Source organism: Saccharomyces paradoxus, chromosome V, assembly GCF_002079055.1.
Source record: "Saccharomyces paradoxus chromosome V, complete sequence".
In the NCBI taxonomy this organism is placed as follows: domain Eukaryota; kingdom Fungi; phylum Ascomycota; class Saccharomycetes; order Saccharomycetales; family Saccharomycetaceae; genus Saccharomyces; species Saccharomyces paradoxus.
The window spans coordinates 1-23,800 of record NC_047491.1 but is presented as its reverse complement, the minus strand read 5'-3'; the positions used below and the strand labels follow the sequence as shown (position 1 = coordinate 23,800).

Below are 23,800 nucleotides of genomic sequence, written 5' to 3'. Positions count from 1 at the left end.
CTACCGATTACTAATCATTGTAGGTAAGAACTGCTCCGTGTGACATTTAATAGGCTCTTGCGCATATGCAACTTTTGGAGAAAGCAGAGTTATGCGTTTCAAAAATCAGAGCAGTGAAGAGAAAAAAAGTAAAAGCGAGTCACTAGTCCCTATTTATTTACAGGTTGAATTATTATATAATGCTAATTATGTTATTTTTTTTTAATTGCATCACTAAAGTGATAGAGAGGGCTCTGAATGTAGTTTTGCAAATATCAAAATAGTCTTACAATTTGCTACTAATCATACTTCAGGAGATTCAAAGCGCGAGATGACGGTGTACAACCGACTTTTCAGTCTGTGCAGGTGCAATAGGGCTTGCTACTTCACGTTGTTCATTATTATGTTTCCCTCTTTTTCGTATGTCTCTGTAGGGTGTGGAAAACTACGAACAGTTTCAGCAAATGCCATAAATCGGATGTAGTTCGACGTAGTGAACAGAAGAAAACGGTGATTTGCTCCCATTTTAACATCGATGAAACCTCTTTACCAAAGTTTATCCTGCGCTGTTGATATCGCCAAGCAATTGAAGAATGTTGTACAGTCCACTCTCATACACCTCAATCAAATATGACGGGTTTCCCCTGTCAGCCTTTGGATTGATGAGGTTGGCTTGTCTGAGGGCGGCTCTTCTACGCTCAGGCAGGCCAGCTAGAAAAAGTAACGCTTCCAATGATGAAGATGATCTGGACATAACCATACAATTTTCTCTTCCATTCAATCGGCATCTGCCTCACTGCAGTGTCAATGCTCTATATTAAGATACAGTGACTTCCTTTTGCTGTGGAAAATCCAATTCCAATTGAAAACCAAGCTTTTTAAGTCAGAACCACACCAAAAATGGTCAATGATATTAGAAGTCGCTGCGCCTTTCAGGGATGGGAAAGGCTCTTTGCAAAGAGCATTTTTGGCCGCAATCTTTAGGATTGTTGGATAACTTATGTGTGATCTCCAATGAAATACAAGAGTATTCTGCGAACGTGCCAATTTTAGTGAAATATCGTCGAGGCACCGCGAATACACCCATAAATGCAATCTCCAACGCAAATCGTTCAGTGTTTACATTCAGGCTTAAGCTAACATGCTTACTGGCAGCAACACAACCTAGGATAGGACCTTGAGTTTAAAATGGGCGAGATTAGCGACAGTGACGACGGTTTCAAGCAAAACGAAGCTACTTTCGCAATTTCGGAATGAGTACGTCCTTCTTGACAAAAGCTCCATATGATTACGGCTTTCACGGCTTCTGTAATTGAGCTTGGTATATTCGCAACGTGTTTTGTAGAAGGTATCTGTATGTAGTTTACCCTTTCAGGCTAGGTGGGGTACCAGTAGGCTCAATAATCATTTGTAAGTGTCAAGAGTTGGTTAGTAATAAATGAAATTATTGTTTTATATTTTGTGGGGCTGTAACTACCGAGAGTTAACGGTGCTCGAGGTAAAAAACAAGAAGAAAAGAACGCAGATACCATTATCACTATTCACTGATCATAGGGCAGCTTGCTGCTCTCACAAAATATGTAATTAGCAGGTACTGCGGAAATACTGGGCACTTTTAATACCAATCCTAAGATTTTAGAGCGCAATAAAATGATATCGGTATTCAGTTGGCTCAGTTGAGTTTTCTGAAAGTCGTGTCCTTCTATGAACACCCTTTTACCAATTCAATAATGCTGAGGAATTATCGCATCCCCTGTCAATGTTCCATTGGGGAGAAGTGTTGCAAAAACACATTTTCCGACTTGAGGTATGAAATGTATTCAGTAAAAAAGTAACCTGTGCCTTAGGTGCAAGCTATTTTCTTTTCGGTAACCGACGTGTTCTTTTTTTGAATATTAGGCTTTGAAACCAAGATTCCTTTCTGCCTGTAAGGCTACCGCTTAAAGTTTCTGTTGATGTCTTCTTGTTGTACTGTCTAGCCAATCAACTAATCGTTCTCGACATCGTTTATTGGACTATGCGGTCAGTTAGTTTAATTTAACTTCGAGGGGCGCGTACCGGAGTTAAAATTAAAAATACTAAATAAAAAACTTTGGGACGGGGTATGCGTTTCGTGTGAGTGGGGTAGCAGTAATCATTTCCCCAGGAACGTAGGCACGTAGGCAACATACGGCGTGGGGTGATATTCTGTGCGCTAGTTTGTTAGCAGGCAAGGCCGAGAGTAGAATGCCGCCCAGCCCGGCATGACGTAGGCATTCGAGGATAATATTAGATAATAATATTCTTTAACTCCTAGCTTAAGAGCATTCAGAACCCAATGAAAAAAGAGTAATCTCTATAGTTAGAATCCCCTGGAGGTGTGCAAAAAATGAACGTATTCTACAGAAATTTATCGTCTGAATGGTGTGAGGTTGTCGCTTCCCGCCAAAGAATTGCCACGAAAGAAACATATAAAGAAGGCAGATGAAGTGGTGTTTTCTCCCAGATAAACTTGTACTTTCACTCAAGAATAGTAAAGAGTAACAAAACAAAAAACAAAAAAGAAACACAAAAGACGTTAAAATCGAAAGATGTCTAGTGTGCAATCATCTATTAACAGTGATAAAGATATTCGAGATGCTTCTAATGCTGATATTCATGTCGCACCACCTGTGGAAAAAGAGTGGTCAGATGGGCTTGATGACGATGAAGTCATAAACGGGGATAACATTGAGCCACCAAAGAGGGGGCTCCTAGGTTACCTTGTCATCTACTTACTATGTTATCCTATATCCTTTGGGGGTTTCCTACCTGGTTGGGATAGTGGTATTACAGCAGGTTTCATTAACATGGACAACTTTAAAATGAATTTCGGATCTTACAAGCATAGTACTGGAGAATACTATTTGAGCAACGTGCGTATGGGTCTTCTTGTGGCAATGTTCAGTATTGGGTGTGCCATAGGTGGTCTTATGTTTGCCCGTCTTGCCGATACTTTGGGTAGAAGGCTGGCGATTGTGATCGTGGTGTTGGTATATATGGTCGGCGCAATTATTCAGATCAGTTCAAACCACAAATGGTACCAATACTTTGTCGGTAAGATCATTTACGGTCTTGGTGCTGGTGGCTGTTCGGTGTTATGTCCAATGCTTTTGTCCGAAATAGCTCCCACAGACTTGAGAGGTGGGCTTGTTTCACTATATCAATTGAACATGACCTTTGGTATTTTCTTAGGTTATTGTAGCGTTTATGGTACAAGAAAATACGACAACACTGCACAATGGAGAATTCCTCTTGGGCTTTGCTTTTTATGGGCTCTGATTATCATTATTGGTATGTTATTGGTTCCAGAATCCCCAAGATATCTGATCGAATGTGAAAGACATGAGGAAGCACGGGCTTCCATTGCCAAGATTAACAAGGTTTCACCAGAGGATCCATGGGTACTTAAACAAGCTGATGAAATCAACGTCGGTGTCCTTGCCCAAAAAGAACTAGGGGAAGCTTCGTGGAAGGAACTTTTCTCAGTCAAAACAAAAGTCCTTCAACGTTTGATTACAGGTATTCTTGTTCAAACCTTTTTGCAACTTACCGGTGAAAACTACTTCTTCTTCTATGGGACTACCATTTTCAAGTCAGTTGGGCTTACTGATGGGTTCGAGACCTCCATCGTCCTGGGTACAGTGAACTTCTTCTCCACTATTATTGCTGTTATGGTCGTAGACAAAATCGGTCGTCGTAAATGTTTATTATTTGGTGCAGCTGGGATGATGGCCTGTATGGTCATATTCGCAAGTATCGGGGTGAAATGTCTTTACCCTCATGGCCAGGATGGTCCCTCTTCGAAAGGTGCAGGTAATGCCATGATCGTGTTCACCTGTTTCTATATATTCTGCTTTGCAACGACATGGGCTCCTGTTGCTTATATCGTGGTCGCTGAATCGTTCCCCTCAAAGGTCAAGTCTAGAGCAATGTCGATTTCCACTGCATGCAACTGGTTATGGCAATTCTTGATCGGTTTCTTCACACCATTCATCACCGGATCTATCCACTTCTACTATGGTTACGTGTTTGTGGGTTGCTTGGTTGCTATGTTTTTGTACGTCTTCTTCTTCTTACCGGAAACAATTGGTTTATCTTTAGAGGAAATCCAATTACTATATGAAGAAGGCGTAAAACCATGGACATCTGCATCTTGGGTTCCTCCTTCAAAGAGAGGAATTCCTACTGAGGAAAGAAATACCGAAAAGAAAGATTGGAAGAAATTTTTGAAGTTCTCAAAGGGTTCTGATTGATCATTGAGTGCATATGCTTGTCCTTGTAGGCGCAGCATTGTATATTATATTTTACATAATAATGTGTAGTTTTAATTTGCCACGAATTTTATGAAGATTCTCGGAGCTATGAAGGTCAATACTGCTATACAACCGGTGGTTGTGTATCAATAAATTGCATTCGATGAAGACAACATTGCGTCAAGTTTTTATTTCTTTAAATACTTTTTTGTTTTTTGCATAAAGCGGGGTGGAGAAAGTATAGCTTATGTAGGTGGAGTGAAATGAGATGCGATGGCGATGGCGATGGTGAGGGTGGTGAAAAATATGGAATGAATCCATTTGAGTACTCTTAAAACCGTTGAAAGTACGTTTACAGGAACATAACACGTTATTACTTGTCTAAATAGAAACAATATACAAAAATATAACATTATATAATCCACCCAAGATATCTAGTCATTACTATCTAGGGAGCGTAGATCGGATCACCTTTGAAATCACACTTGGTCTAGAATTTCGTTAACAGCGGCAATTGGGCCTTTATCATAAACGGTTTCTAGGGAGTGGGTCAACTGCGCAACAAAATCCTTGTTATCACGGATCTCAGGACTGAAAAGGACCTCGATGTTAAGCAATTCGTGAGGATCTTTACCACCCTTAACTGCGGCTGCTTTCAAGGTTGATGCCATAGGATCCTCAATTTCGAATGGTTTACCATTCATGTCTACACCAGTCAAGTAACGGAACCAGCCAGCGACACACACTGCCAATAACTTGTACTTACCATCTGGTTTGCGCAACTGTTCATAGATAGATGGCAAAACATACTTAGGCATCTTACCAGAGCCCATCAAACAAATACGTGCGACGGTGTCCTGAATTGCAGGATTAGAGAATCTTTCCAACACTGAGGCGGTGTATTCTTCGAAATCAACGCCCGGCACTTTAGGCAATAATGGAATGACTTCCTCACGCATCAACACACGGATGTACTTGTTGATAGTTGGGTCGTTGACAACCTCATGTATATACGTGTAGCCTGCCAAGTATCCCAAGTACCCCATGGCAGAGTGACCACCGTTAAGCAGACGTAATTTCATCAATTCGTAGGAATCGACATCCTTGACGACTTGAACGCCAACAAGTTCCCATGGAGGACGGCCATCAGAGAAATTGTCTTCAAGAACCCATTGGATGAAAGGCTCTGCGACAACGGGACACTGGTCCTTAATTCCCCAGGTGTCAGTGACGTACTTGCGCTCTTTATCAGTACAACGTGGGGTCACACGATCAACCATGCTATTAGGGGAAGTAACCTTATCTTTGATCCAAGCAGCGAACTTCTCATCCTTCTTTAACTTGGCAAATGCAACAAGCATGTTCTTGACTGTGACACCATTCTGGGGCATGTTGTCACATGACATAATAGTAAATGGAGTAAGACCTTTTTTGTAACGTAGCAACAGGGCCTCATATAGGTATCCGTACAGAGTGGCCGGCTTCTCTGGATGGTTCAAGTCATTGACGATTTCAGGAGCATCGGTCATCAATGAGTTTGTTGCCTCACTGTGGTAGTAACCGTTTTCTGTGACGGTCAGAGACACGATATGTGTGTCTGGATTGGCCATCTTTTCAATGACAGCTCTTGGATCTTCGGGAGCATACATATAAGCAGTAATGGAACCGACAATGTAAGCGTTAGTGTCCTTGATACCGCGCTCCACAACTGTGTAGAGACAATCTTGAGCCTTCATAGCATCGCGCATTAGTGCATCTGCCTTCATTAAACCGACACCACAGATGGACCAATCCTTCAAATGGTGCTCCTGCATCAAACGATGCATGAAAACAGCTAAATGAGAACGATGGAATGCACCAACTCCAAGATGAACAATACCTTGTTTAACACCTTCCCTGGCATAAGTTGGTATTGGAAGGGTGGATTCAAAACTCTTTAGAGTTTTAGCATTCAAGCTGGTAGCCGTTGTTTCGTTTGATTTTGTCATTTTTTTTGAAATTGTTACGTTTTTCTTTTCTTTTTTCTCGTTACTCTTATTTTTTTTTTTTATTGATGTTATACATTGATATTTAGAAAAGGCGGGAATGCTAACAATTAGACAATTGATGTTGGCTATTTATATGTATAATAAATGAAGTTTGAGACTCTGAGACTGCAAACGCTGCAGCCTCCTTGCTCCTAGAACATGACGGTTCTCAGATTTAGTTGGAAACACAAAAATAATTTTTCATTATTTCAAAACAGGCGATGCTTCTCCCACCACAACTGGAGGATATACGAGGTGTCTAGCCCATATATCCACATGCAATGCGCAAGCTTAATTGGTTCATGTTTGCGCGAAAAATTTATGAAATGATGTATTATAGTTGTGTGTACTAAATCAAGAAATGGCGAGCTACAATACAGAAAAGTTTAAGTAAGTAAACTGCTTGTTGAGCTCTTTCTACAGTTATTTTTAGGTCCGTGCCAAGGAGAGAGTGAATATCTGGTGAGGTATTGCGGGGTAAGGAGACTCAGGCACAGAGGCAAAAAGCAAAAGAAGGCACGAAACTACCCCACGTTCCAGCACTCCCTATATCCCTTATTTCTCAACCGCCCTGCAGGAAAATAAGTTTTAGGCACACGCGGGTGCAGAAAATAAACTTCTCGGGGTCATCTCGGGGTCAATTCCTGATGGGTGGCGAACAAAGTATGCTGAAGTTGGTAAGCTACGTAGAGCTTCAGGATACATCGGTCTTTCTCGGGATGAAATAATCAAAAATCTTATTCAGGAGGCCGTCGGTTTTATTGAACATTCTGGCGTTTCTTTTTCTTCAACCTCCAAAGCTCAGAATACTTCACTTATCTCCGCTCTCCTATTTCCTTTCTTCTGGAACGTAACGCCTATACTTTACGCTGCTAACTCTCATCGTCGTCATTATACTAGAGTTGAGAAACAAGCGGTTTGCTCTCATTGATCTTCGCTATATTTGTAAAATAACATTTTTATATAAAAACATTTACACTTCCAGCAATTGAAACATATTTGATTAACGTCTAGTCTTGATAATCCACTCTGTGAACAAAAAGTGCCACCGTTTGCTGTTTTTGAGCTGCTTTCTTTATTTCCCAATTGAAAAACTAGATCATATATACTGCAGTTTTTTTTTCTAGTCTACTTCTTATACAAAGGTTCCATTTTGTTAGAGAAAAGATCCCTCGACTTTGCCCTAGAAATTAAAAAGGATGGGATATTGACCGTCCCGAATAATGGCAGTGGGAATTGGCCAAAACCTGCATTTGGCCCAAGTGAGACACCAGTTGGAGCATGACCTGAGTCAAGACAATCTGCATCAACTAGACTAGCTTCTGTTCCTTCTTGTAAAAAAGTCATAACATTACGGGTCAAAACGTCAACCCAATTGTCCCTTTTAACCAATCCATGATATCTGAAATTTGTAACATCACCAATAGCAAAAACGTTTCCTGCCTCAACAGCGTTCACTCTGAAGTTCTTTTCAACCTGAATGAACCCTTTCTTATCACAAAGGTTCGCAATACAGTTGACTGGCACATTTGGTGAAATTCCAACGCCTTTGTAAATCAAATCAGCATCTATATATTTCGATGAGCCCTCGCCTAAAAAGATACGGTTTGGCGAGGCGTCGGAAGAAGCCCCTACTGTGTTCAAATACAACGTGATACCATTGTTCGAGAGGTAGTCTGTCACATTTTTTCTTAATGTATCGTTATACAAGCCAGAACCAGGCAGCAGCTTATCAGAATTGTGAATAATGGAAATGTGCTTTTTTCCAGATCTGATCTCGTCTGAATACTTGGATAACAATTCGCCAACTAGTTCACAATTAACAAAGCCACCGCCAAGGAAAAGTATATGATTGGCATCTGAGATTCGAGAAGATTCTCTTTCAAAGTACTCTTCATAGTTATCTCTAAAGGTGTAAGTTGAACCTATTGGATCAGACCATTTCGAGCCTGTTGCAAGGATCAAAATACTAAACTCTATGGCGCCACCTGATTCCAAAACTACCCTCTTAACATCAAAGCTGGCAGCAGCATCTTTGATAACCTCAACGCCATCATCAAGAACACTTTTTAACGGTAGGATCGACTTGGTATAATCCTTTGAAATGGTCAAACGCACAGCTGAGGGTAGAAAATACACGTGATCAGATACAGTGACGAGCTTTACAGCATATGTTCCACCTAATTCCCTGTACAGGTGGTTCGCCACAGACACACCAAACACACCAGCCCCAACAACGACTATGTTCTTTGTATTAATTGTCATATATATTTTCAGTTTTTCTTTCTTATTCTCTCTGTTCTTTCCCGTTATTAGCGAAATACCATGATTAGAAAATCTGTGCCTCTCACTAGTCTCTCACCACTTTCGTTATTGATCTGCCGCTAATATACTGGTACTTATAATGGGGCTGCACTCGTCCGGCCAGATGAAAAATAATAATCATGCAGAGTGGCCGTGTAATTACTTTTATCGCTTTTAGCGATTACTAATCCAGTATTGTTCCTTACTAACCACAGAGGCTTTTTACGAGTCACTAAACACGAAGAATATGTTTTATTATGCTCATCTCCCAAGTATTATAACACACATTCGAAGTCTTCTTCAAGGCTCCTCCTTCTGAAAACTCTCAACCCATTATGTAATCACTGGAAGATGAATTTTTTATCATGGAGGCCTCTAGAAAAGTATTCTTAGGCGTAAGTCAAGAACTGCCTATATTGTAAGGATACAAGAGTATAAGTAGCACGGTATGCCACAACGAAAGTATGGAATGACTATGTAAGATCATTGAGTAAGCTTAGCCACCCAACTGAGATGGAAATTATCCAAAGAATTGAGGGAAAATGCTCCATATAATTTGATTATGAACTGATGGTGATATCATCAAAGGTTCTTATAGGTTATTCAACCAATCAAGAACTTTTGGTCGAAGACTTTCTGGAGTTTATAACGAGGTGGCGACTCAATTCATAGAGGTTACACGGTACGCTTTGTAAAGCTATTTTAAACTGTTCGATGCTTCAAACATAGGCGACATTGTTTCGCCCATAATGCACCATGTGACTTCACCGCTCGTATCTGTGAGTGAAAGTATATTGATAGCTATTACATTTAAAGCAAGAAAGTTGAGTAGTCCATTTAAATAATATTTACACCTGCGCTTCTAGAAACATAACCCAATATTTTTTTTTCATTCAAACTGCTCGAAGTTATTGCTCGTTTTTCGATCGTGGCTTTAACTATAACAAGTAACTATTACATAATAAACGCGCCGTCGGGGATATCTTCTTTTCCTTATCTATATAAAAGGAAACTGCCAACGATTAAAGCTCCACTAAATTTGTTGAGCCAGGCCTCATCATTAATATGAACGGTACCAAAATTGAAGATGGCGAGAACATAGCATTGTTATCCTCTGGACGTCTTGCGTCCCAAAGTACCTTTATCTTACCCAAGGATGTTTTCAGGAACCGCTTAACCTGGTTGTGCTATGAGACCCGTAACTCCTTAGGATTTCGCATCTGGCTGCTATTATGGTTACCACTTGTCGTTTGGTGGGGGATGTCCAGCACTTGGATTTATCCGTTCATGGGTTCGGCTATTCTGTTCTCAGGGCTACTAATTTTGCCCGCAATTCAAATACTGTGCCATAAATATGCCTTATCAAATCAGCTCACCCATCTTTCTAAAGAAGTCATCAAAAGTACGCCAGGTGCATTCTCTGGTGATTGGGACACTGTTGCACTACATTTCAATTCCTACTTGTATGAAAACAATGCCTGGAATACTGGGCAATTTTTTTTCAATGGTACTGACTGCCAAGAAGCATTTAGAAAAACCATTCTAGAGCCAGTCGTTTTAAGGAGAGAAAACGAAGGTGCTAGGTTCACATCATTTGAGGTTTCGGGTTTTCACATCGAAAAAGCAGTGCAGGTTTATTTTACAAAAGTACACGAACAGTGGAAGTTGATCCATACTGAGAAGGAATGCAGCCCTAGTGGCTTGGAAAATGTCAAGCTTCCTAAGGAAACATATCGTTGCAAACTAGCATGGATTTTTCAGAGGATTGTCACTTTTTACTTTCCAATAAAATTCCTCTCTGATTTGAATGATATCTGTTTCTCAAAATTTTTTGGTCCTCTGCTTGGTTTTTTGTATCTGGGATACCTTTTCTATATAAGAGTAGAGGATTTTCAAAACACGAGGCCTAAATCGATGAGAGTTGAGAATAAAATGCAATACTTGTCAAATATTATAAACGAACAAGGTGCTGGCACTGAGAGATGGGACAACATTGCAAGGAAAACGAATAGGTGGTTCCTTGAGAAAAAGGTTTGGAAGAACGAAGGATTTTTCTTTGATGGGGCTGATTGCCAAGCATTTTTTGAACGAAACTTTAGCAGTCTTTTATTTTCAAAGAAATCTGTGTCGCCTAGATCATTAAACGTTGAACTTTGGCAATACATCCAAGAAGCGCAATTGGCCTCTCACTATGAGCTGTTACCATAAATATTGGTATTTACTTTGCCGTCTTTGCTACTGCAACGAGTATCAAATATAGACACATCTTTCCTACCTACAGAGAAGATTTAAGACATAAAAGAAAATTCAGTACCATATATTTGCCTTCCGCCTTTTCCTCTATATTTAGAGAAGAAAGCATTGTACCTGGGAATCAAGCATTTCTTGCCGCGCAGGGTTTTAGTCCCGCTATGCTGCAAAGTAGATTCAAAATTTTCTTCCGCTGCTCTTTGGATATCAGCTTTTATCAATACTACCAGCTTTCAGCGGCTTTTGAGTACGGAATCATATCAAAGAATTCATCAAGAGTGCGAAAAGTCATAGAAGCTAACAATATACGAATCCCAAAACATGTTCGCTTGTTTGTGCAATTTCAAGAAAGAGACAGTACAGTATTATTTTTTCTCGGCAATCGTTTAGAGCATACCAAATATAGGCTTAGACAATCAGCTTTTGAACGAGGGTCCAAGTCTCAGATTCGGATAATCTCTTTGGCCGGGAAGGGAAACTTCACAGGCGCAAAAGGGTCTTTCCAAGACACATCGGCTCCCTTATAATTGACATTCGCACATTCTGCACGTACGAATAGACAAAGGCACCATAAAACAATACCTTCGCATAAGAAATTCATGATACATGCATGCCTCGTTCAGGAACAAGTGCATCTCAATTGTAATGATGAAGATGGTGCGAAAGATGAAATATGAAAGGTGTGAAGTGATAAAGGAGCATCTGTTAACGAATCGTTTAAGTAGTGATGGTCGATGAAGGAGTGGGTATAAATAGAGCTACTTCATCCATATGCCTTTGAGAATATGCCTTCATTCCTTTCTTTCCTGTTAAGCTTATATCAGCACTAACAAACAAAACAAAATATAATGGTCAAATTAACTTCAATCGCTGCTGGTGTCGCCGCCATCGCTGCTGGTGCCTCCGCAACCACCACTCTAGCTCAATCTGACGAAAGAGTCAATTTGGTTGAATTGGGTGTCTACGTCTCTGATATCAGAGCTCACTTGGCCCAATACTACATGTTCCAAGCCGCCCACCCAACTGAAACTTACCCAGTTGAAGTTGCTGAAGCCGTTTTCAACTACGGTGACTTCACCACCATGTTGACCGGTATTGCTCCAGATCAAGTCACCAGAATGATCACCGGTGTACCATGGTACTCCAGCAGATTAAAGCCAGCCATCTCTAGTGCTCTATCCAAGGACGGTATCTACACTATCGCAAACTAGAGACGGATGCCTTTACGAATGAAATCCCATGGACATTGGAAATTAACAAAATAAAAAAAAAAACTGCTTTTTTTTGATGATATAATACAGTTGATTATATAAATGTATATTAATATTATAAACCTATTTGATCAATGACGGTATTTACAAACTATTCTTTTCACAACGGTAAACCCAAAAATAACCTCTCTTTTGGGCTACCTTCTAGGAGGGGGGTTAAGAGTATGAAGGAAACAATTATTATGAAATTACTGAATTCTAAAACGTATTGTTCTCGCACTCTTTTATGTTTTCCAAGAGTAGATAATTGGTTTTTTGATAGCGTCGGCCCGGAGTTGTTATACATGTGTCAATTCAGCGGTAAATGGCAAAAAGTATGCTGAAGTCATCAAACTACGTATAGCGTCAGCACACATCGGTCCTTCTCGGGGTGAAATACTGAGCAAACTCGTTCAGGAAAGTGTCGCCGTTATTGGACTTCCTGTTTTTTCTCTTCAATATCCAAAGCTTATACTGTTTTCTTCATTTCCAGTCACATAAAACCTGTAGCTGAACCCGCTAATTTTTCATCGCACCCATTATGCTAAACTAAGACAACAAGCAGTTCACTCAGATTGCTGGAATATTTCAAGCAGATTTTTTGTTTTTGAAGATAAAAATCGAAGACAATATATTTTGGTAGTCGTTATAATTCAGCCGCTCTAAAGTTTTTTACTGAATATCTTTTGAACTTAATTATAGTTCCGACTATTATAAGGAATAGGCGGGTTACAAGTTGGAAACTGAGTAAAGCACCTAATTAAGAGCTAAACAAGTGAATAAATTCAGTTTTTTGCCTTATAAAAGTATATTTTTTAATCAGAATTAATAGAATACGAATAACTAAAGTATAGGTTCTCTCTCAGTAATGGTATCCAATAAGTTAAATGGGAATAATAATATAACTAATGTAGCTCAGAGAATAACAAATGTGGTTTGGTCACATTTGAAAAGAGATAATTCCTGCAATTATTGACTAACATGCAACTGAAAGATCCTTTTTCTTCACTATGTGATAAATTACCCATGAAATCAGTAATTGCTAAATATTCCTAAATGCTACCAAAAAGTTAGTATCACTCTCTCTGGCTTTTGATCATAGAAAAAGTAAAAAACTGGATGCGACTTGTCTTTTAATGGATTCAGATCATACTTTTGAACAAAGGCTGAAAAACTTAGCGTATGCTTGAAATTAAGAAATTAAAGTTATACCAATAATTGTGTTATTATTTCGAGTTGAATTAAATATAGAATATCTAGGGTGGTAAAAAAAAATGGAGTAACACTTGCTGGAGTACCCAATCAGGAGTCACCGGGTTGCAGGTCCATAAAAAGTGGTCTTTTAGGCTTAATTTTACTCCGCCAATCGTCAAGACAAACAGCCTGTGATAAGTGTTTTGTACTATATTAATTTTGATCAATAAACAATTAATATATGTAAATATATAAATCTATAAAACTGTAAACAAAAAGTCTAACTCTGGGAAGTTACAAATTAACTAAGTTCAAATGTACTTATATGGATTCAAGATTCCATTTGGATCGTAGTGATGTTTAATATCTTTCATAAATCTTATCTCAATATCACTTCTGGTGTAGTGTAATTTACCTCTCTTATGGAAACCAATCCCATGTTCAGCACTGATGGAACCCTTCTTTGATGCGATATATTCATAAACAAATGGTTCCAGTAGGTCCTCAATCTGTTTTGTAAATTCTCTTACCGCAATATTTAAATGGATGTTTCCGTCACCAACATGACCATAACCACATGATTTAACAATTGGTTTTGGTGCATCACCAATTAAACCAGCTGCATTCAATCTCTCCGTCACAGCTGCAGATACAGAGTATAAATCTTTCAATTGAAGTGACATGTCATATTTGTACATACCACCGTAAGAATTACAAGCCGTTGGAACGGATTTCCTCCAAGTCCAAAGTCTATCATAATCAGCTTTGTCCTTGGCCATCATACCCTCAGAAATCAATTTGGAATCTATAGTATCTTTGAGGAAAGCAGTCAGCTTTTCATCATCATGTCTTTTATTAGAGCCTGAAGTTTCAATAAGAACGTAAAAGTTGTGTTGGTTCTCCAGAGGGAAAGGCAAATCTGTCAGGTATTCTATCGTACATTCAATGGAGCCACGGTCCATGAATTCAAAAGCAGATAAAATCTCAGATAATTCACTTTTAGCCTTGACAAATAATTTCTGAACAGTATCAAAATCCTCAATACCAAAAAAGACGGCATTCAAAGCTTTTGGTTTTGCTGCTGCAACTATAGATACACCAGTAATGACACCGATTGTACCCTCTGCACCAATGAATAATTGTTTCAAGTCATAACCAGTGTTGTCCTTCCTTAAGGCATTGATATTGCTGATAATCTCACCGTTGGGTAGCACTACCTCCAAACCCAAAACATTACCGTGTAGTGAGCCATATCTCAAAAAGTTCAAACCACCTGCATTTGTCGAGACCACACCACCCACTTGGCAGTTGTTTCTGGAAGGCAGGTCCAATGGGAAAATATGGTCATGGTCATGTAAAAATTTGTGTGCATCACGCATAATGACACCTGCGTCACATTTGAAAGTCCCGCTAACAGGATCAAAGTCTCTGACTTTGTTCATATTTCTTAGAGAAAGAACAATTTCATCAAATACCGGAACAGAAGCCCCGACTAAGTCAGTGTTACCACCTTGTGGCACCACTGCCAATTTTTTATCATTACAGTATTTCATAATCTTGGACACTTTGTCAGTAGAATTTGGCAAGAGAATTAAATTGGACTGGCCTCTATACTTCTTCATCCAATCCTGGTTGAACGAAGCAAGCTCTTCAGGAGCTTGAGAGTTTATGATTTCATCGTTTGACAAAATCGAACGAAAATACGCTAAATCTGCTGAATCGAGAACTTTAAAATCTGGGTTTCTCTTGACTTTGGGGTATGCCTCAGCAGTTAACTGAGCAACAGGATGTGTAATCGTCATAACTCTTATATGTATGCTGTCCTCGAGTCTCAGGTGAACAAATATCGAAGAACATTTCGGCACCTCGTTCCGTTCTTTTCTGTTTTATATGCGAATGGTCACTTGTATACCTACAATCTTTCAGTTTCCTCTTTGACATCGCGCGTGACTTAGATCTGGCGGCACTAACTGTGGAAGTGGTGTCATCCGCTCGAACATTTTCCGTAAGCTGTTGAAATGGTCATCTAAAAGAATGACCATTTCGACAATATCCCGCTTTATGATCACGCAAAAAAGCCAAAAAAAAGCCACTCCTAAAGACATTGCTGATGATTTTTGATGCTTTCAGTAGTATATGAACCAAAGATCGTATCTCATGTTCCTTTGGGGAGCTCACTAGAAAGTACAAGGAATGTTAAAGTGAAAACGAACAATAATAAATGAGTAAGCTGCTTGCAATCTTTTAAGTAGGTTCTTGGTAGCGGAAAATAAAATTGAAAGTTAATTAGATTGATCACATCAAGCCACTAAAATAGGCTCTTCCAGGTTCGATAATATCTTCCATGTCTACAATGATATTAGGCGCTCAAGAACCATTTCGATGCTGCTAGTGAAAAATGTCCTTGAAAAAATGAAGTGTGTTCTGTGACGGTTTTTTATTCATTCAATAGAATTTGAGTCGCAGACTTGACTTAACAAATAGTTCTTTTCCTCGGATCCCCGTGAGGAAATCGTTGTTTCTGTACGCTGGTCTTTCAACCACTTTTATCCGTTCAAATTTCCTCTATGCATACAAACGATACATTTAAGCCTTATTGTTTTATAGAATATATCAAGAGAAAACGCCTCAAAAGGGTTGCTAAAGTAATTATCAATGACCAATGATTGTGTTACTTCGAGACTCTTTCGTACAATGACAATGGTTTCTAATTTTCCTACCTATACATTCTTTAATGATGCAGTCATGAGCACACCACACGTAGTCAAGAGTGGATCAACGGTCTCTATGCGTTGAGCAGGTTTTACGAATGAAATAGTGATGTGGTGCTTGAGGGGGAACACACTTATCTTGACATTCAGAGGGACTATTTAATTGGCTGAGCCAACTGTCTATTTTGACACATACGCTGTTGGTAGCCATTGATAAAAGGGCGCATCGAGTGGCGGTTTTGGGCCACTCCTTTGTTTCGAGCAATTCTTCTCACCCAAACACTTCTCATGTATCAGGAATCGTTTTTGAGAGTTTACAGTTGTTTTTACTTTTCATACGGAAAGATATTCATAACGACCGGATGAAACTCTTTAAATGGATGTAATGAATTAAAGCTCACTAGGTTCTCTCTCAACTATAAATGAATTTTATTTCTATAAAAAGAAGATTGACATTATATTCACTCTTTATTAATCGATAAATCTGCTTCTTAGAGCCGCCCATCCAAGAACCTTTAACTGTTTCGTTCAAGTACAAAAAAGATGGATATTACTGGGTGGAATTAGAATATTGGGAGCTTCATTTATTATACTTGGCCCTTGAATACGTTTCCCGCCTCATATCCATGGTATTTTTTATTAAGTAGAGGAAATAATATTCTCAAAAGAGAAGGTAGGAATGGTTGTCGTAACGTTGACAAATCAGATTGCTGCAATTCGGGTTGAATTGAACCTATCATCCAGATTGACAATGGCTGTTTCATGGTGACAGAAGGATATCATTTTTAATGCCTAGGCCTGGTAATGTCAATCAAGCATTCTAGAGTATTGAAAAGATTACGAATGAAGTTTGAAAACTGACTATTGATGATTTTTAAATGCTTATCTTGCCGAGAATAACTTTGATATGTGAGTCTCAACTTATTCAAGGTCTGAAAATACTATTATTTTTAATTTGAGAATTTCTCAGAAGATACTAATTATATAAACCCAAAATAATATTTGAAAAAGAATGTCAAAATTATAATTGATCAACTTGAAGGATAGCGAAATAAAATGTACAATCCATGAACTATAGAGATCTTTTTTGATCTTGACGAAAATGAAAAATCATCTATAAATTATACCTCACAAGTGCTCTTCTAACGCTAACGATTATGATAATTGTACTATATAGATGAATACCATTTGATTTGATGAATAATTCCAAAACAATTCGAAATGCACATCGAGGTTTATATAATGCAACGTTTGTAGATGCTAATATTATTGGTATATCAATTCTAATGGGTCCATTTTTGGTGTGACTATGCAATCAATTATATAATAGTTTAAGAGAACCAACGGTTTAAATTTTATTATCAACATTGTTTGAAGAAAACAACGGTACATACTGTTTTTATATGTAAGATCTCTATTTTATCTTCATTTCAAACTTTTGACATTGTAAATAAGACCCCACTTTTCTTTACTGAATAACGCTATTTATATTCTTTTCATCAGGTAACGTACAGTTTATTGTACTTGAGTGTGAAAAAAGAAACAATATTGCATCGTTTATAATTTATGACTTTTCAAATCTTTAATCATTTTGATCACATGGAAGTCTTTAGTACACTCTACTTTATCGTCAAATACTTTTGGTTGATGTTCCTCTTTGAGAACTTTGAACCTTTGCACCTCTACAAAGCCGAGCTTCTTTTCATAATAACCCAATAGGTCATGTTCCATGATAATGTCTGCAACCAGTCTCTTACATTTATGGAATCGCATCATATGAATTACACTGCTATTGAATAGTTTGATACCACAGCCATTGCCCATGGACGTAAATCCTGTGATCTCATAACTCTCCTTATTATTTGGTTTGTAGCCAATGGTTGCTAGGACATGCTCTGAATTGAATGCATCCGTCAAAAACTGGAACTTGGGAATATAATATGTCGGCAGAGATAAGTCTTCATTTGTTTCACCTTTAACCTGTTCAAAATTTTCATAGAAAGTAGGGTATGCCAAGGCAGGATCATTCAATAATAAATAAAACGAGGATTTCTCTATATTCTTGTCAAAGCCCAAATCACTGAATAGAGTTTCAAGGCTGTGCACTCGAGGGCTAACTACGATGCCATATTTGAGCCTTGGGACATCATATCCTCGATTAATTGTTGTATACAAGCTATACTTCGTATCTATAGATGAATTCTTCAAAATCTCGACTGGAAGTATAACAATGTTGCAAGGACAAGCTGACATCAATTTAATGTGCACGATGCATGATAGACTCTCTATGTCTTTAGATAAGTCTCTCTAAGCAATCCATGTAAAACTTTACGTATTTGGTTATCTGATGACTTGGAATTTAGGTGTATTTCATCAATGGTGTTTACCCGCATATTCATTTTCTTGATTTCTTATTTGGAGGAAAACAAGATTTTCAAAAGTAGGTTATCGTTCCACCGTATTTGTGAACTGATAAAAGAAAGAGCAAAATCACGTGTTTTGTACCAAGTACATTTTTCCAGTTTAATTGCTGCTGTATCCTCACTGAGAGGTGTGGGTGTTACATTGTCATTCAGCTCAACGTAAAACAGGGCAATGAAAGCAGCAGTGTAGTCCTGTGTAATACAGTAAAACTATAAGTGAGAGTATTTTGATTGTCAAAGATCCTATGCGGATAACTTTCTCTTCTTCCACCGTACTGCTATTTAATATACCTTCGGACGTAAAATAGCCTTACGGTGGCATCATTTTCGTTGATGTATTTAACAACAAGCTCTACTCCAACATTGTCACTCTATTGGCGTAAGAAATTAAGAGCCAACTTATATGAAATAATGTAATAAGATTATTAGATATGTATATGAGTTATGAATATATGTAGAATAACTACTTTTATACACAGAAAGTAGGGCCTCTTGAGCACTAATAGATTAGAGGTCTGTCGTTATATGCTCTTCTTCTATAGTATATTACTGGAACATTACTGAAAGACTATTGAAACATTGCTCGTGCCATGCATTTGAGTTATCACATTTAACACAAAGACGATGCAATTTCGTAAGAGCAGGAATTTCTAGAGCCCTTATTCCACATGCACAGATAGTAAACAATTTTTTTTATCATGAACTCCACTCAAACTTAAATTACGGCATAATTCCAATACTATAATATTTTTACAGACGCTAGGGCCAATATATATAGCTCCTATAATATATGAATCATAAACGTAAGAAATGCCCAAAAGACCTTTTTTAATGTCATATATTCTTGTAGCCAGACCAAAGAAGGCCGCTAATCCGGCTAGGGTGTCAAACTTATTATCAAGTAGTACTTCCAAGTTCATCACGCAATAGGTCTATTCTTATTTAGGTTAGCGCCATCGATAATGTGTCTGGCTGATAGAAGAACTTGCCAAATCGAAGTCACTTCAGAAGTTACATCAGTTGCTCACCATCGCAGGCAGTCTCTGCTATTTCAATATATGGTAGCAACTCAGCAACTGGTAGTTTAGGAAGAATTTCTCGAGGGTAAACGACTGAGAAAATTACGCTCGAAGAAATGTTCACAATCAGCTCTATCGAGGAAAAACACACCTGAGGCCCAAACGTTCCGCTCAAGCAAGTATACGTTCATCCTCTTTGCAATTTTGTCCCAAAAATTATCATCTGACTTCTGCTGTTCACTGATTATAGTTGACAAAAACTGCATTTTATGTTCCACTTCCATTGAACAGGATCTATTTGTTTCGAAGAGCAAGTACTCATCGGAGCACCCAAATACGACAAGGAAAGAGAGGGTAAAAACAATTGTGAGACATTGTGAAGAACAAATACTTATGAAGCACGCCATAGCAGCGATTGTTATAAAACTACGTTCCTTTATTGTTTTCATGAATACTTGAGAAAGTTTAAAAAAATATGATTGACCAGGTAGTTGAATATTGTCTACGGCATTATTGCTTTTAATTGTTGAGAGTTGATTAGGTTCCATTTTCTATCCACTTCCGTGAAGTATACTTTAAGGGCTTCTTCAATATAAGGGAACTTCTTGAGTAATTTTAACTTTGTTTCGTTAGAGGTTACCAAGGATAACGGTAAAAGGAATCTTCTGAATGCAACTTGGCAACTTGATCCATCAAAAAAGAAGTGCTTAGTCTTCCAAATTTTATTTTCATACAGAAAAGAGTTGAAGCTTACTGCAGCAAGTTCCCAGTTTTCAATGTCTGTACAAGGTGTATTCTTAATAATTTCTTTAAAGAATTGCGTAATTTGTTTCAATATGGTACGATCACGAAGAAAACCGAAGGCGACGTTCAAAGAATAATGCACTAAAGACGTGAAAATAACAGCTATGAGATTAGTATATAGTTTCCACCAAATGATAAATGGAAGCCATGATAATATCCAAATACGAAATGCTAAATAATTGCAAATTTCATAACAAAACCAAATAGACGAGTTTATAAATATATTCTTGGGTAATGTGACATCGTAAGATTCTGACACTCTAGAAGGTAGAAGCCCTGCGCTCTCATCATCATCAGTTCCATTATCCTTCATGTTTGTGGGGATATTATTATGGTAATTTTGTCAAAGAAACGATTGTGTGATAATTCATCTCTATATCTTGATACAGTACTTCCATTTTGTAAGCCAAAAAAAGGCTAACTAAAGAGCGCACATTCTGTGAAAGTTTGTTTTATGCGGAAATGACATATAAGCTAAATCGTTATTCATTACGTCAACATTTTTCCTAACCGCCGCGCAGGCACGCCGCGCATTTCTTTTCCTCGAAGAAAGCGGAAAAAAAAAATAAAAAAAAAAAATAAAAAAAAAAAGTATAAATAGTGGAGTCTTTTCCCATTTAACATTTAGAAAAAAATTCGACTGGAAATTTTTTGCTGAACATTTAACCGGAGAACCTTGGTGGCTTTTTCTCAGTTTCGTGGGCTTGTACATTTTACCTAGTATGCTGGGAACTTTTTTTCCTGTATTCTATTCTATTCCTTGCCTTACTTTTCTTATTATTTTTTTATTCGTTTATAACAAACTAAAAGAAGTAAATATTTTCAGTTTCAATTGATAACAACCCAAATACGTAAAAGCAATGGCCGCTATTAAGGACTACGAGACCGCACTGCAATTTGCCAAGAGCCTTCCAAGACTGGATGGTTTGTCTGTGCAGGAATTGATGGACTCCAAGATCAGAGGTGGGTTGACTTATAACGATTTTTTGATCTTACCAGGTTTAGTCGATTTTGCGTCCTCTGAGGTTAGCCTACAGACTAAGCTGACCAGGAATATCACTTTAAACATTCCATTGGTTTCCTCTCCAATGGACACTGTGACAGAATCGGAAATGGCCATCTTTATGGCTCTGTCGGGTGGTATCGGTTTCATTCACCATAACTGTACGCCCGAGGACCAAGCTGACATGGTCAGAAGGGTCAAGAACTATGAAAATGGGTTTATTAACAACCCTATTGTGATTTCTCCAACAACCACCGTTGGTGAAGCTAAGAGCATGAAGAAAAAGTATGGATTTGCAGGCTTCCCTGTCACGGAAGATGGCAAGAGAAATGCAAAGTTGGTGGGAGTCATCACTTCTCGTGATATACAGTTCGTTGAGGACGACTCTTTACTCGTTCAGGATGTCATGACCAAGAACCCTGTTACCGGTGCACAAGGTATCACGTTATCAGAAGGTAACGAGATTCTAAAGAAAATCAAAAAGGGTAGGCTATTGATTGTTGATGAAAAGGGTAACTTAGTTTCTATGCTTTCCAGAACTGATTTAATGAAGAATCAAAACTACCCATTAGCGTCCAAATCTGCCAACACCAAGCAATTGCTATGTGGTGCTTCCATTGGTACTATGGACGCTGATAAAGAAAGACTAAGATTATTGGTCAAAGCCGGCTTGGATGTCGTCATCTTGGATTCATCCCAAGGCAACTCTATTTTCCAATTGAACATGCTCAAGTGGGTCAAAGAGAGTTTCGCAGGTCTGGAAGTCATCGCTGGTAACGTTGTGACCAGGGAACAAGCTGCCAATTTGATTGCTGCCGGTGCGGATGGTTTGAGAATCGGTATGGGAACTGGCTCTATTTGTATCACTCAAGAAGTTATGGCTTGTGGTAGGCCACAAGGTACAGCGGTCTACAACGTGTGTGAATTTGCTAACCAGTTCGGTGTTCCATGTATGGCTGATGGTGGTGTTCAAAACATCGGTCACATTACCAAGGCGTTGGCTCTTGGATCTTCTACTGTTATGATGGGTGGTATGTTGGCTGGTACTACGGAATCACCAGGTGAGTATTTCTATCAAGATGGTAAAAGATTGAAGGCGTACCGTGGTATGGGTTCCATTGACGCCATGCAAAAGACTGGTACTAAAGGGAATGCATCTACGTCTCGTTACTTTTCAGAATTTGACAGCGTTTTGGTTGCACAGGGTGTCTCCGGCGCTGTCGTTGACAAAGGATCCATTAAGAAATTTATTCCGTACTTGTACAATGGATTACAACATTCTTGCCAAGACATTGGCTGTAGGTCGTTAACTGTATTAAAGAAGAATGTCCAGAGCGGTAAAGTTAGATTTGAATTCAGAACGGCTTCTGCTCAACTAGAAGGTGGTGTTAATAACTTACATTCTTACGAAAAGCGTTTACATAACTGAATGTTCGAATGGGATCATTAATACAATAGTAGTGATGATAATCTTATGTAGTGCTGTCTGTATGGCACCTATTCATACTGCATTACAATTATATGAATGGGGTGATATGTTATGTTAATATATAGTGTGTTTATACCTTCTTATTGATAAATAGTATATTTTTATGTTTAGGTGATTTTAGTTGTGATTATTTGGTGGTATTTATATTAGTATATATAAAATGGGTAGTGGATATTTGTATAAAAACGTTATAAAGCATGAAGTTAAGAGTATTTATATGATAATTGAGGTTGTGTGATCAGTTATAGATATTAAAATGTGGATAATCGTGGGTGTTATGGGTAAATGGCACCGGGTATAAACCGCTGAGGCAAGTGCCGTGTATGGTGATGTGGTGATGTATATGATACTGATCGAGTGAGAGATGGCCTTGGTGTAGAGTATTATGGCGGGGCAAGTTGAGAGTGATGTGTTTTATAGCGTCCGTATGCATATGCGATATCGTTAAATAAATAGAAGGTGAGTATGGTAGATCTAGGTATGTGGTAGTGGTAGTTGGAGGTGGTATTGTTTGGGGGATGTGAAAGGTATAGTGGAGAGGTTGATAGTGTGGCAGGGTAAGTTATCTGGTGTATTGTTTACGTTTGATTGTTTTACATGTGGTATGTAGTGTTATAGTAAGGACGACATGGTAGATGGATGATAGGGTAAGTGGTAGTGGGAGTTGGATATTAGATATTGGAAATGGATAGATGGTGGTTGGGGTGTGGAGATGAATAGTCGGATGATAGATGGTGGTTAGAGGTGGTGGAGTGGGAGAATGGGGCAGGGCATGGAGTGGTGAGGTAAGTGCCGTGGATTGTGATGTGGGAGAGGTAGGGTAAGAGGGGGGAAAGATGAGAAGAGATAGAGGAGGGTAAGATGAGATGGGGATATGATTGAGAGAGAGTTAGGGTTAGTGTTAGGGTTAGGGTAGTGTTAGTGTTAGTGGGTGTGGGTGTGGGTGTGTGTGGGTGTGGTGTGGGTGTGGGTGTGGTGTGGTGTGTGGGTGTGGGTGTGGTGTGGGTGTGGGTGTGGTGTGGTGGGTGTGGGTGTGGTGTGGGTGTGGGTGTGGTGTGGTGTGGGTGTGTGTG

At 38.7% G+C, this 23,800-nt stretch overlaps 7 protein-coding genes across 7 annotated transcripts; 3 read left to right on the top strand and 4 right to left on the bottom strand.

Moving 5' to 3' along the window:
* Window positions 1-2,549: 2,549 nt before the first annotated feature.
* Window positions 2,550-4,253, top strand: HXT13 (hexose transporter HXT13; the record flags this gene model as incomplete). The annotated part of the gene is made up of 1 exon (XM_033909859.1): window positions 2,550-4,253. One exon carries the CDS (start codon window positions 2,550-2,552, stop codon window positions 4,251-4,253), a length of 1,704 nt encoding a protein of 567 aa, XP_033765750.1.
* A 479-nt stretch (window positions 4,254-4,732) lies between these two features.
* Window positions 4,733-6,241, bottom strand: SPAR_E00060 (mannitol dehydrogenase family protein; the record flags this gene model as incomplete). The annotated part of the gene is made up of 1 exon (XM_033909858.1): window positions 4,733-6,241. The coding sequence occupies one exon, from the start codon at window positions 6,239-6,241 to the stop codon at window positions 4,733-4,735; it is 1,509 nt and encodes a 502-aa protein (XP_033765749.1).
* Window positions 6,242-7,408: 1,167 nt separating this feature from the next.
* Window positions 7,409-8,545, bottom strand: AIF1 (Aif1p; the record flags this gene model as incomplete). Its single annotated transcript, XM_033909857.1, has 1 exon — window positions 7,409-8,545. One exon carries the CDS (start codon window positions 8,543-8,545, stop codon window positions 7,409-7,411), a length of 1,137 nt encoding a protein of 378 aa, XP_033765748.1.
* Window positions 8,546-9,649: 1,104 nt separating this feature from the next.
* On the top strand, window positions 9,650-10,792 carry SPAR_E00040 (Cos10; the record flags this gene model as incomplete). Its single annotated transcript, XM_033909856.1, has 1 exon — window positions 9,650-10,792. One exon carries the CDS (start codon window positions 9,650-9,652, stop codon window positions 10,790-10,792), a length of 1,143 nt encoding a protein of 380 aa, XP_033765747.1.
* Window positions 10,793-13,589: 2,797 nt separating this feature from the next.
* DLD3 (D-lactate dehydrogenase) lies at window positions 13,590-15,080 on the bottom strand (the record flags this gene model as incomplete). The annotated part of the gene is made up of 1 exon (XM_033909855.1): window positions 13,590-15,080. One exon carries the CDS (start codon window positions 15,078-15,080, stop codon window positions 13,590-13,592), a length of 1,491 nt encoding a protein of 496 aa, XP_033765746.1.
* A 2,466-nt stretch (window positions 15,081-17,546) lies between these two features.
* Window positions 17,547-18,242, bottom strand: RMD6 (Rmd6p; the record flags this gene model as incomplete). Its single annotated transcript, XM_033909854.1, has 1 exon — window positions 17,547-18,242. The coding sequence occupies one exon, from the start codon at window positions 18,240-18,242 to the stop codon at window positions 17,547-17,549; it is 696 nt and encodes a 231-aa protein (XP_033765745.1).
* Window positions 18,243-21,095: 2,853 nt separating this feature from the next.
* On the top strand, window positions 21,096-22,667 carry SPAR_E00010 (IMP dehydrogenase; the record flags this gene model as incomplete). The annotated part of the gene is made up of 1 exon (XM_033909853.1): window positions 21,096-22,667. One exon carries the CDS (start codon window positions 21,096-21,098, stop codon window positions 22,665-22,667), a length of 1,572 nt encoding a protein of 523 aa, XP_033765744.1.
* Between the last annotated feature and the right edge of the window lie 1,133 nt (window positions 22,668-23,800).